The sequence below is a fragment of the Aspergillus homomorphus genome (genome assembly GCF_003184865.1).
Source record: "Aspergillus homomorphus CBS 101889 unplaced genomic scaffold BO97scaffold_12, whole genome shotgun sequence".
Taxonomy (NCBI): Eukaryota; Fungi; Ascomycota; class Eurotiomycetes; order Eurotiales; family Aspergillaceae; genus Aspergillus; species Aspergillus homomorphus.
Genome location: NW_020291898.1, coordinates 567018 through 580119, shown reverse-complemented (window position 1 = coordinate 580119; position 13102 = coordinate 567018). Strand labels below are relative to the sequence as shown.

General features: G+C 53.7%; 5 protein-coding genes across 5 annotated transcripts; 3 read left to right on the top strand and 2 right to left on the bottom strand.

Annotated features, from left to right (window-relative positions):
- The first annotated feature begins 100 nt into the window (after positions 1–100).
- On the top strand, positions 101–2894 carry BO97DRAFT_404830 (E3 ubiquitin-protein ligase). Its single transcript, XM_025695042.1, has one exon. The coding sequence runs from the start codon at positions 235–237 to the stop codon at positions 2623–2625; it is 2391 nt and encodes a 796-aa protein (XP_025552853.1). The 5' UTR covers positions 101–234; the 3' UTR covers positions 2626–2894.
- Positions 2895–3340: 446 nt separating this feature from the next.
- BO97DRAFT_423478 (uncharacterized protein) lies at positions 3341–3697 on the bottom strand (the record flags this gene model as incomplete). Its single annotated transcript, XM_025696875.1, has 1 exon — positions 3341–3697. The coding sequence occupies one exon, from the start codon at positions 3695–3697 to the stop codon at positions 3341–3343; it is 357 nt and encodes a 118-aa protein (XP_025552852.1).
- Positions 3698–4863: 1166 nt separating this feature from the next.
- Positions 4864–6816, bottom strand: BO97DRAFT_313534 (putative MFS drug transporter; the record flags this gene model as incomplete). Its single annotated transcript, XM_025691244.1, has 7 exons — positions 4864–5113; positions 5233–5286; positions 5364–5429; positions 5490–5679; positions 5745–6532; positions 6588–6721; positions 6769–6816. Coding segments are annotated over 7 exons (1530 nt in total), but the record flags the coding sequence as incomplete, so codon positions are not given.
- A 485-nt stretch (positions 6817–7301) lies between these two features.
- BO97DRAFT_449772 (putative cysteine synthase B) lies at positions 7302–9437 on the top strand (the record flags this gene model as incomplete). Its single annotated transcript, XM_025698881.1, has 4 exons — positions 7302–7855; positions 7908–8737; positions 8793–9260; positions 9384–9437. The coding sequence occupies exons 1-4, from the start codon at positions 7663–7665 to the stop codon at positions 9435–9437; spliced, it is 1545 nt and encodes a 514-aa protein (XP_025552850.1). The 5' UTR covers positions 7302–7662.
- Positions 9438–10115: 678 nt separating this feature from the next.
- Positions 10116–12459, top strand: BO97DRAFT_449769 (ferric reductase family protein; the record flags this gene model as incomplete). The annotated part of the gene is made up of 10 exons (XM_025698880.1): positions 10116–10225; positions 10277–10524; positions 10575–10695; positions 10745–10808; positions 10858–11045; positions 11093–11191; positions 11238–11473; positions 11552–11843; positions 11922–12074; positions 12186–12459. 10 exons carry the CDS (start codon positions 10116–10118, stop codon positions 12457–12459), a joined length of 1785 nt encoding a protein of 594 aa, XP_025552849.1.
- Positions 12460–13102: the final 643 nt, after the last annotated feature.

Here is a 13102-nt window from a genome sequence, read left to right as displayed (position 1 = left end):
AAGCCATCCGGAACCGGAATAGGGAATATTCCGGCCCGTCTGGATCCTAGTTTGTCTGCGGGGAGAGGATCCCGAGAGAATCCCCAGTAAGAGAGAGCCCTTTGAACAAAGGCTCCATGTAAAGGATATAAACGATCCACACCACCATCACGTCCAGGGGCGCCTGATGCTCTACACTTTGGTCTGTCTTGACTATCATGTAGCAGTCAGGCTTCCCCTTCTCTCGAAGCGAAAATGGTGTCGTTCTCCGTTCCTAGCTTTCGATCCACTACCACTTCCCCGCCGCTCCGTCAGAGCGACAGCAACACCAACAATGGTTCCTCCTCCACCCCTATAAGCGAACGAGCTCTGCGCAATAACCCCTTCGGAATCACCTCTCGGACCCGCACGAGTGCCGCCTTGAAGCCGGCATCAGATGATTGGAAGCGCGAACAAGACGAGCTCAACCATGCCCTGCAAACACTGGCCCGCATCTTCCCGGACGTCCGCGTCGAAGTCTTCCGTGAGCTCCTCGTCCGTTTCGATGGAACCAGCCGCCTGCACGTCTGTGTCGAGCAGCTTCTCCGACATAAAGATAAATGGGTAGCGGGCAGATGGAACGTACCCGGTGGGACGGGCAACAACACCGACGAGGGCGCTCCTGCGCCTGCGCCTGCGACCGCGACTGCGACTGCGACTGCGACTGGGCCTGGAAACGATGATCTTCTCCTCATCCCTCCTCACGAACTCTTCCGATCCCAACGCTACAAAACCGCCGTGAAGACTGTCCTGACAAAAGAGTTCAGCGCACTGAGCAAGAGCACGGTGGAGGCGGTGCTGGCGGAAGTGAACTTCTGCTACATCCGAGCGCGTCCTACCCTCCAGGAGCTCGCGCGGAAGACCTGGCGGGCGACGTTCAACAGCTTTCTGCCGTCGTTCAAGCGCAACAAAGATAAAAACGAGCACCCGCTGATTGTCTGGCAACGGGACGCAGCGGCAGACGGCGGCGAGGCGGTGCCGCGGCTGAAGGAGACGGGGTGTGAGGAGTTGGACCGCGAATTATACGAGGCGCTGCTAGCCCCCCTGCTCCGGGCGCGACAGGAGGAGCAGGAACGCAAGGACCTGGCGCTGGCGGAGACGCTGAACGAGGACGAAGCCCAGGCGGCGGCGGCGCTCTACGAATGCGAATGTTGCTTCGCGGACGTGACCTTCGAGCAGATCGCAACCTGCTCCGACAACATGCACGTCATCTGCTACGGCTGCATCCGGCGGACGATCCACGAGGCGCTGTTCGGACAAGGCTGGAACAAGTCCGTCGACGTGGGGCGGACCACGCTGCGATGCATCGCGCCCTTCGATCACGACGGCTGTCGAGGGTCGCTGAGCGCGGCCGTCGTCAAGCAGGCGATCCAGCTCGACAGGTCCGGGCCGGAGACGTACGCGCAATTCGAGGCGCGCGTCGCGGCGGACGCCCTGCTCAAGTCGCAGCTAAAGCTCATCCGCTGCCCGTTCTGCGCCTACGCCGAGGTCGACCCGATCCACCACCCCTCGGCCACGATGGTGTGGCGCTTCCGCGGCGAGGGCCTCATCTCGAGTCTGATCGTCACCGTCTTCATCCTCGACCTCATCCCGCTTCTGCTGATCCCGCTCATGCTCCTCTACCTGCTCAAGCCGAACGCCGTGCGCACCTCCTTCCGCACCGCTCTGCTCAACACCACCCTCCGCGCCCGCCCCAAGCGCTTCGTCTGCGCCCACCCATCCTGCCGCCGCGTCAGCTGCATTAGCTGCCAGAAGCCCTGGCGCGACCCGCACGTCTGCCACGAGCCACTCCTCCTCGACCTCCGCGCCACCGTCGAAGCCGCCCGCACCGCAGCCGTCAAACGCACCTGCCCGCGCTGCGGCCTCTCCTTCGTCAAATCCACCGGCTGCAACAAACTCACCTGTGTCTGCGGCTACTCGATGTGTTACCTCTGTCGCAAAGCGCTAGCCTCAACATGGACCCAGCACGCGAATGCTAATGCCAATGCCCAACGCCGTGGTGGTGGTCGTCGACGAAGACAACAACAACGACGACCCGCCCCGCGTCGCCGTCCTCCTCAACATAATAACGAAAACATCCCCCCCTTCCAGCACCAGCAGCATAACCGCAACCTAGAAGCCAACACCTCCGACTCCGACTCTGACAACAACCCTCAAGACGAAGAAGAAGAAGAGGAGGAGGAGGAGGAATTAGAAGGCTACAAACACTTCTGCCAGCACTTCCGCATCAACCCGGGCGCCCAATGCACGGAATGCACCAAGTGTGAGCTCTACCAGGACGAAGACGAGGAGGCCGTTGCCCGCCGCGCTGGTGAAAAAGCCGAGCGCGAATGGCACGCCAGACACCGCGGGACCGCGACCGGCGCCGCTGTCGGCGGAATGCGCGTTAATCGGGATTTCTCGGCCGCGCGCAGCTCGAAGGAAGGTGGTGGTCGTGGTGGTGGTCGTGGTCGTGGTGACGGAGGAGGAGGAGCACATGCGTACGGGCCGGAATGGGGGTGGAGTTACTTGGTGGATGAGGTTTGGAGGGATGGGAGGTGGAAAGTTGAGGCTCAGGCTTTTGTGGATTGGGTGGTTGATAGAGTGGTGGTTGTTGAGGAGTGTTAAATTGGTGGTGGTGGTGGTGGTTGTGGTTGTGTGTATGGTGAGGTTGTACTGGGCTGGGCTGGGCTGGGCTCGGGTTCATGATGTGATGATTGTTATGACTCTTTTCATTTTCTTTGCGTGTTCGATTCTTTCAGGATGGGTTTGCTGATGAAGTTAGAATTTGGATAGTTTTGTCTTGAAGCGGTGGGGTTGGTTGATAACGAGCTGGTTGAGCCTATCGAGCAGGTCGTGACTATGCAGCTTCTACTCTGAGTCCGTCGTACTAGTCCTCATGAAAGATGAAGGGATTCCATTTGATTAAAATCCAGGCCTGGAATTGCCAAAAAGTACTGGCGGGCCTACATGATGGACTGGCCATGGACTGGCCAATGCCAATAGATTGCGGTTGAGGCTGGGGGGGCTCTACGATATCTCTGGGCTCACCACCAATTGGAACTCGTTCAAAAACGATATACTAAACAAGTAGCTATCTCTCAGAACCCGAAATTCCATAAGACTGACTTACCACCTCGGCTAAGTAAGAGTATGTATAAAAACTGTTATCTATCTGTACGCCATTTCCGTCAACGATTGAAGCATAAAAACCGGACACGGCCCGACTCAGAACCATAGGGAAGGACGCTATCGTACGCCTCCCAGGAACATATGCCTGAGCTCAAACCCCATTCCATTCCCACCTGCAGGGACGGTATTCGGGAGGGAGCCATATCATTTCCTATCCCCCGAACGCGACCCAGTTGTCAATGATACTGATCCAGTTGGCACGCCGTTCGAGTCTGATGGTCCCTGGTCCTTGGCTTGTCTGGGATTTGTCGTCGTCGTACTCGTCCTTGTTCAACCGCCGTCCCTTTTCCAGGTTGAAAATGCGAGCACCCCTTATCAGCAAGGTAACTATGACCTTATTACTGTCCAGAGAATACTCGACATTCAATGTTTGGAAACGACGGTCCAGGCGGAAGGTGCTGATGAGTTCACCGTTGTCGGCGTTCCAGACTGCGAATGTTCCATCACGAGATCCAGCCGCCACCCTCTTGTTATCCCATGAGAATGCTATTATCTCCATCACGCTCATGAGATCCTGGGAAAGACTCCGAATAAGATCACCCGCGCGGGGATCCCATAAGGTGCAGAGCCCACCAGCATCTCCTGCCGCTACCTGCCGACCATCTGGAGAGTACCCCACAAGCGAGAATTGAGATGATGATGAGTGGCCACCTTCTGAACCCCTTACTGTGTTAGGACTATTTTGTAGAATTGTAGCATCTCATAATATGAGGGTGGAGTCTTCAGCTCTCGATGCAATCAGTCGACCGTCAGGGGAGGATACGACCTCTAAAACCCGAGATGAATGACCTTGGACTGTCTGTTGCAGTTTTCTTGATGTCAAATCCCACAGTTCAGTCGAACCGTGGCTCAAAAACAAGCACACGCGCTCGCTGTCCAAGTCAAAAGATATAGTCAAAACTCGAGTAGAGGACTGGTGTATCCATTTCTGGCCTCCACCCGGTCACATCTCTCTCCCAAACTATGACGCCTTGCCCATCTACATACATGGCCAGCCGTTGACCGTTTGACGAGCAGACAAGTTGTGACTTCCCCCCCCCCCCACGCTTCGAATGGTGAACGCAGCTACTGGCTTAAGATAAACTGCGTCATGTCCCAGAGAGACACCGTACCTATTCGCGACGCTAAGGCTATCAATTGACCATCCGGCAATAGGGCTAAAGTGCGTACAGCTGCCCGGGCGCCTGGGAGTTTTCTGTTGCGCACCGGTCACTGTATCCCGAATTTCGACGGTCCCATATTTTGAACCTGAGAGAACTATTCGGCTGTTGTAACCTAGATCGCGCTAGGCAAAGCTTCGTTGTGCAGCCCGGCCCGGGGCAACAGACGCCTTCCCCGCAAAAGGCCCCATGTCTAAATATACGATTGTACTCCGTACAAAAGACTACCAGAAGCCCTGATTGCTAAGGCTCCCTTTCGTGATCTTTCACCCTTCTAATTTCAGGCCATGTAATTCTGACGGATCGATCTATTGTATACATTTCTACCCAAAACACATCGTCTTCCCGTATGACTCTCGGCACTATTTGGCCCTCCCCTGCAGGTATTGATACCACCCCAGGCTCTAAGTAAGAACCAAATGCTTTACAGTGCAGCCTTTCGCTCATTTTCATTCACCGCTCCATCACTCTGGGACCCCTCACCCCCTTCACAATCCTCCGGTCCCGGCGAAGAAAGGTTGACCTGCGGGATTAAGATCCACACCAGCATCACCGCGAGCCCAGCCATTCCGGCTCCAATTTGAAACACGATCCGGAATCCGCGCTGGTAGACTGGGATAAGTAATACGCGGAGCTTGTCGGCTTCGTCTGCAGGAAGATGGGCGAGGTAGGTGGTTGGACTTCTAAGGAAAGCTTTCTTGTCGGCAAGAGCTAGGTTGAGGGTGCTGGTTGTTGTGCTTATTGCTGTGGTGAGAAGATTGTTGCTGTGATCTTAAGTTAGTATCGACTTATAGATTGGTAGGCAAGGGTTGAGGTGGCGTAGCGATTTTGGATCTTCAAGAAAGATGGAGCGTAAATGGGTGATTAGGGTAGGTTAACGAACAGAATTGTCCCAGCAACAGCAAGGCCGAGGGTCCCTCCCAGGTTCCGAGTGAAGCTATCAGGCTCGATCAGTCAGGAATATGGCATGAAATGGAGTGCTAGTCAATGGCTGAGGGTGAAGGCGAGACGCACTTTCTGAAAGAGGTCGTGACGGCCATGTCCCGTCTTGCGACACCCGCTTGGATGGCTATCAGGGCCCTGATTGCTATATAAGCTTCTCTCTTGCCCTGTTCTGGGTGCGCTGGAGAAATAGCTCACGGTTGCAAAGTATTCCCCACCCCCACGCCCGTCAAGGCCGCATACCCGATCTGCTTCCCCAGCCCCGAGGAGCCGTCCAAGGTCGAAAACAAACCTAGCCCGACGGCCCAGGCTACCCACCCAAAAAGAATGGGTTCTCGGTAACGACCGAGCCAGTGGACGAGGAGACCGGACAGGGTGCTGCTTATTGCTGGATTCGGTCAGTACCCCCCCCAGCAATCATGAATCATGAACAACGGCAAGAGGAAAACCAACACGCTATGATGGTGATTGGCAGCAGCAACGCTGCAGCCTTCAGCGCTGAGTATCCCATCACCAGCTGATAGAACACGGGAATATAGTACAGCTGCACTAGGATGTTCCACCCGTGTAGAAACATGGTAATGCACGCCCCATTGACGATTCGAGATCGAAAAATGTGCATCGGGACCAACGGGTACCTCGTGCCTTTCCATTGCCAGATGACGAATGCTACGCAAAGAGTGAGGCCGGCGGTGATGGTTCCGATGACCGGCGCGGAGGCCCAGGGGAGATTCCCACCGCCCCAAGTTAAGCCTAGCAGAAGGAGGGAAGTGCCAGTTAGTGCCAGCAGGGCGCCGAAGAAGTCGATGGCTCGGAGTTTGGCTTTCCAGCTGCCGGTGACTTTGCGGAGCGGGAGGCAGAAGAGCACACAGAGGGTAGTTAGGGCTGTGAGGGGAAGATTGAGGCGGAAGATCCAGCGCCAGGAGGAGGGCGTCGCTAACAGACCTCCGACTATGGGTCCGAGTCCATTGGAGAGCGCAACCACAGCGCCCAGGATACCTTGATATTTGCCGCGGGCGCGGAGGGGAACGATGTCGCTGACAATGAGTTGAACTACTGTCACGAGGCCGCCGCCGCCGATGCCGGTAAAGGCGCGAAAAATAATGAGTTGCGTGGCTGTTTGGGCGAAGGAGGCGGCGAGAGATCCTGCGAAGAAGATTGCCAACCCGGTGTAAAGGACGTGTTTACGGGACCAGACGTCTGAGAGACGGCCATAGAGGAGCTGGAAACAGGTTGAGGTGCTGTTTTCGATGCTTAGAATGCTGGCAATGGGAAGCGATGGGTGGAGGAACGAACACGAAATAGCCGCCGGAGATCCAGGACGTTTTGTCGCTGGCGTTTAGGGCTTCGCCTACGATTGAGAGACTGGCGGCTAGTGTTGTCTGATCCATGATTGCTATCAGGTCGACTGTTGAGCATGCTAGGAAGATCTAGAGGTGTCAGTTGATGAGGTCTGGCTATAGACGAGGTCTCATACTGTGATGATGGTCTTTGGGGGAACATAGTTGGTTTGCTCATTGAATGTGATTGTCGTTGACGCATTAGCTTCTTCGTCTCCAGGCTCTGTCCCTGCTTTTTCTGGAGGATTGAGCGGGGCTCCTTCTGATTCCAAGCCCAAAGAAATATTCGCCATTTTGTCGGAAGTCATGATTTGAGATAGTATTGTCCAATACTGCGCCTAGAGATATACGTGTTGCGCTTAGGGATAGCCTAAGGATATGGAAAAAATAGAATCATATTCCAAAAACTCAGCTCAGAACGATGTCTTCAGGTCGTTACTCAGCCATGCCGAGCTATTTTTTCAAGTTACATTGAGTAGACTGAGCCACGTCTGCAAGCAAAGGCCAGTCCGTCCGGTTAGGGCTAGCAGGGGCTCGTCGAGAAACCTTCTCAAATGCCCTCACCAAGGTCCTCATATGTGATCTGCACATGAAATCTTCGTACCATGTTCTGATATCTCCTCATATTCGCTGGGAGTATAAGCTTCCGATACAGAACTCGTTAGGTATGCGGCCAGATTGCCTTGATTTGGTATAGATGTGGCAGGGGTTTGGGATCCGTCCGAGCCTTTGCGCAAGCACAGCAGACTTCATTCTGCTCATCTATCCGGATTCAGCCCGATAGTTTTAGCATGGCCACACTATAATGTGCGCAATGCGGCGAGGATCTCCCGAAGCAGACATCGATTGTATACAAAAAGCCGCCCAGTGGGTCAGCATCCTGGCACACGCCGAATGCGACAGTTGTCTCAGTGCGATCGCAGCTCGAAGCATTGAGGGGTAGTGATGTGCCCAGTAGAAGCATAAATCCAGCATCGGCCCTCCAATGGTCACTCCGAACCAGCGTTCTCATATCCCTTGGATTCTGCGCCATGACCACAGATAACGAGCACAATGTTTATTTTGGGCCAGATGCCCTCAAAAAGTACTTCGATCCTGACTGTCAACCTCCTTTACCACTTGTGGAACTACCACAGCAGCTGAATCCTTATCATCAGGATGGGGTGCGCATCTATGCAAAGATGATGACCATGCACCCTGCAAACAATGTCAAGGCGCTACCAGGTACGTATGCTCCAGTAACTATGCGTGTTATTCGTGGCTAATCATTGTGAAGCCATGAATATGCTCGAGTCAGGCGTAGTACCTGGACAGACCAAATCGATAGTCGAGTATAGTTCAGGCTCGACAGTTATCTCCATGTCAATGGTCGCGCGCGTGATGCATGGAATTGACGACACCCGAGCGTATCTCAGTAACAAGACCAGCGAAGCCAAACTCAAACTGATGCAGTTCTTCGGGCTGAACATCACCTTGTTCGGCGGTCCATCCCAGCCCGACCCGTATGACGAACGGGGAGGTATTCAAACCGCCCGAGCCAAAGGCATGCAGTCGGACCATACTCTGAACCCCAATCAGTACGAGAACCACGACAATTGGGGGGCGCACGTTCGCTGGACCGGGCCGCAGATCTTCAGGCAGCTCCCCGAGATCAACGTCCTGTGTGCTGGCATGGGCACCTCGGGAACCATGACGGGATTGGGAACCTATTTCAAGAAGATTAAACCGTCTGTGTTGCGGCTGGGGGTCTGCACTGCGCCAGGGGACCGAGTCCCCGGGCCTCGGTCGTTCGCCCTGATGAAGCCCGTGGAATTTCCCTGGAAAGCCGCAGTAGATGTGATCGAGGAGGTCACTTCCGTGGACTCCTTTTCGCTGTCACTGGACCTGTGCCGTCAGGGGATAGTTTGTGGCCCCTCATCCGGCTTCAATCTGAAAGGTCTGTTTCAGATGCTCGACAAGTCCAAGCACGCGGGCACCTTGCCGCAGCTGGCGGGACCTGATGGCTTTATCCACTGTGTATTTTTGTGCTGTGACCTGCCATACCAATACATTGGGGAGTACTTTGAGAAGTTGGAACCCGGAAGATTTCACCCAATCCAGAACGAGGTAAGGTGAACCAAGCTCAGGAAATATGGCTGGGTGCTAACCGTGGTCCGCACAGAGACTCATGCAGGTTGATCTACATCGCTATGACGAGAGCTGGGAAAGAAGTCCCGTCGTCTTATTCACACACTTTTATGACGCCCCAAAGTCCTTATCCCGGAGCCTTCTGAACGATATCACCCTGCGACCTGCGTGCTGTATCCTGGACCTGCGAACGGACGTCGATTTCAATTCATGGCATCTCCCAGGATCCGTCAATGTTCCCTTGAACGGACTTGGCGCGCATACAGCCAAGCCATTCTTCAACCCGGAGGTGTTGGAGGCACTGTGGCTAGAGATGGAGACGCTCTTCACCGATGACAGCAAGCTCGCACAGCTGGAAGCCCATTATGTGCTAGTGATCTGTTACAACGGGGACACGGCTCGTGTGGCCACTAGTGTATTGCGGGCCAAAGGAGTCCAGGCGGATAGTCTCCGAGGAGGGTACCAGGCTTTGAAAGATAACGGACTTTGGGGACAGGATCATGTAGATCAGAGCATGATGATTGATGTTGATGGATACCCCCATGTGTCTGTCAACAATTTGTCGGTTGCGAAGGCGTAACTAGTTCCCAATTGGCGCTAGTCCGAATCGAGAAGACATACTTAGGCACTTGGCACTAGGCCGGATTGGGATGAGCATATGCAAACGAACAACAATTGAACTTCCTCTTTCTCTCCAGGCTTTCTTCCTGACTTTCGCATATATTTTATTTCCAATAACCCAGAGATCTCTTCCATAGTCTACCAGATGGGACGGTTATCGGGGCTAGTTGCAAACTATTACCTCTCGATTGGCGCAGAATCTGCTCAGGTACAATACCGCGAGGCCGTGATACTATACTATCTGCGCAAATCTGCTCCCCAGACACGTATTAGACAGCTGTGGAGTGCCACACTTATAATAACCAGGCTCACTCTCATCTCGCTACGAGGTATAACCTCTGCAGCATTGCTTAGCGGCCGAAGATGAAACCGACAGCCCATCTGCCAGCCCGACGGAGAATTTTTGCGGACTGCTGCAAGCGTCCGCATTCCACGCTAAACGGCGAAATGTGCTCAATTATGAGCACCGCTCGGCCAATCAGCACTGCGTCATTGTATTAGGAAAGAAGTCCATTATCTGGGCATTACGATGCTATGGCCGTCTTCAAGGTGCTGGCTGCGCAGTGGCCTGCCATGAAACCGCTTCGCGTGGGTTACTCTCTTTGCTCAACTCTTTTAATCTATCCATAGACAGTATCGAAGCAGAGCTTGCCTTTGAAGGTCATTCTATTGATTTTGCGCGGAAGATTGATACTTACAACACTGAAACGCATTGTTCGCGTGGACTCTGTTCGAGATGGGTCTCCCATGGCTGGACCAGCCGGTGATGCTGCACTCCTCTAGAGCAGATAGCTGCAAGTTGACTACAGAACAATGCGCCTATCGCAGCGGACATTGGAGATACTGGTTCGTCTTGACACCATCTGCTGTTTCTTTGTACTGATGATATTTTGATAGGTACCAATCAGATCACGTCTACGCATTGAACACCATATACTTTCTCTGTGCAACCGTCGGGGTCTTCATGATTGTCCGGATATTGGCTAAATATAGTCCGGTATCTGTGAGAAGAACGGCTGTTTGGAGGAAGGCCACGGCAACGGGGCGTTATCTTGCCTACAAAAGCTTTCGATTACCCTGCATCTTCAACTTCCCGTCTCTCGGTGTCCCTCTATTGATCATTGTAGGGGCTATCTTCTTTTTCGGTTCGTGATAGCCCGACTCATGGTGATGATCTGTTCTGATGGGTGTATAGCAATGACCCTCGGTCCAAAGCCGTACTACTGGCCGAATACAGAGACTGTTTCTTATGGTGGCAGTCCTCCCATTGCAACCCGAGCCGGATGGATGGCGCTAGGTCTGCTGCCATTTGTGCTGTGAGTATCTGTCGTACCGACTGATTTGACGCAACTGACCGACAAACAGGGCCCTGGGAGCGAAAGCGAATCTCATTTCAGCATTGACCGGGGTGACCCATGAAAAGCTTCAGGTAGGGCTTCGCCCATGGGTCAATACAATATGCAAAGCTAACTGACCAGGTTTTTCATCACTGGACTAGCTACGCCATGTTCGTCCTTGCCTTGGTACACACGTTCCCATTTATTATCGTTCACATCCAAAAAGGCGACATGATGAAGCAGTGGAGAACGGAAATAACATACTGGACGGGGGTGGCTGCTCTGATCCCACAGGCCTATTTGACAATTATGTCCTTGCCAGCCGTCAGGTAAGCTCTGGCGCCTCTGCCAGGTCGAGTATGTATTGACTCAATAGAAATCGCTTTTACGAGTTCTTCAAGGCCACGCATCTTCTGGCCGCGTTCCTGTTTATCCTCTTCTTTTTCTTTCATTGTGACTTTCGTCTCTCTTCGTGGTATGTACGCTACTGGTCTTCTCGAGCTAGCCCTAATGCATGATAGGGACTACTTCATCGCGACGGTTGCGATCTACCTCTTGAGTCTCCTGATATCATTCACCAAGACCCATCTAATCCACGGCCGTCACCGTGCGACGTTCGAGCTTCTTCCCTGCGGCTTTCTGCGCATCACTGTCCCGACAGTCACCGTTGTCTGGCGACCCGCGCAGCATGTCTTCATCCGCTTTCTCAGTCCTCGACTAGGCCTCCACAGTCTAACCGCGCACCCCTTCACGATCAGTACCACCTACCCCTCAACCTTCAAATCAACCCGCAACCTAGCCTCCACCTCCACGTCATCTCTGAATTCAATCCCAGCCACAACCTCAGCCTCCAAGCAAACACCAAACGGAAACCTCTGTCCCAGCCTGACATTCTACATCCAACCCCGCGCGGGCATCACAGGCCGCCTCGCACAGCTCGCCCGCCGACACCCGGGCTTCTCCATGCCCGTCCTTCTCGAAGGACCCTACGGCGGGATATCCCACGACAACGACCTCGCACGCTTCAACCACGTAATCCTAGTAACCGGGGGATCAGGCGGTGGATTCTCCCTAGGGATACTGGAGGAGCTCATCCCGCGCCAGAACCCCCAGAACCACACAGCCATGTGTACGCCGATTTCCATCCCCATCACCGATGCAGAAGCAGCCGGAAACAGTCCCCCTCAACCCCTCCCTCAAATCAGCATCATCTTCGCAACCAGATCCCCAGCAGTAGCGGAGTGGTACCAAGGCGAGCTCAATCGGATCCTGCTGCAGCGATTCAGCAGTCCTGAAAGTGTGATAGACGTGCACATCGATATCTATATCACTTCTCCCTCTCCCTCTGCCTCTCCCTCGTCCTTATCCCCCAGCCCGCCGAACGAACAGATCGAAGAAGCTGAGCAACTCGCCAAAACCACGGGAGTAACCCACAACACCACCCCCATCGCTACCACCTTGACAGAGAGACCCAACCCCCCCAAAGAGATCCCCCAACCGTCTAATCCAAACACAACCCTCCCAATAAACCTCCACCCATCCCACCGACCGGATCTCCCCCATCTCCTCAGCACCACAGTCCCCACTACCCAGGGACCCAGCAACGAAGCGCAAAGGATAGGGATCTTCACCTGTGGACCCGCATCCATGGTGCACGACGTGCGCAATGCGGCGGCTGAGGCACAGTTCCGTTATGAGGAGGGTGTGGAGGAGGTGTATCTGCATACGGAGATGTTTTCGTAAGTCTTACCTCTTTCCTTTTTTTTTTCAAAGTTAGGGAGCTTGGGTGGATTTTGTTGCTAATTCTTGTGCTTCACAGGTGGTGATTGATCGAGCTTAGTGGGTTGTCTATAATCTGTTTCTAGAACGCAACGGGACAGTATAGGGTAGGGTGATAGTGATGAGAGTATAGCTCGCTCATTTGCTAGAGGAATAGGATTCGGCTTGTGGATACTACGTTGGGTGTATATACTTTTGTTCTTATGGTTACCTAGAAGCGAGACGTGCATAGAGCTTAGACGCCCAATCACTGTCAGAAGAGGTAGAAGCATACCCCCCCCGGCAGCTGATAAGGCAGCTCTAGCCAGATACAATTCCAACACCACTTTCCGATTACAAGAAACCGAATCTCACTAAGCGACGCACACAGCGCACACAGCGCCAGCCGGCTACGCTAGTTCTCTTGTCCAGCAAGGCAAGAACTTAACCGCAGGCCGTACACCTCAAAGCTAACTAGCTCCATACCTGCCTACTAGCCAGATGCCAAAAACCTAGAACCAAGAATCTAATCCAACCCGATTGATCTAGCATAGGATAGACAGTATGTGCAATAGATAAAAACAATTCCACAACCAAAGCAGAACTATTCTGCACGAAAAGATAATTA

Coding starts and splice junctions, on each gene's coding strand:
- BO97DRAFT_404830 (XM_025695042.1), top strand. CDS start 235: ATGGTGTCGTTCTCCGTTCCTAGCTTTCGATCCACTACCACTTCCCCG.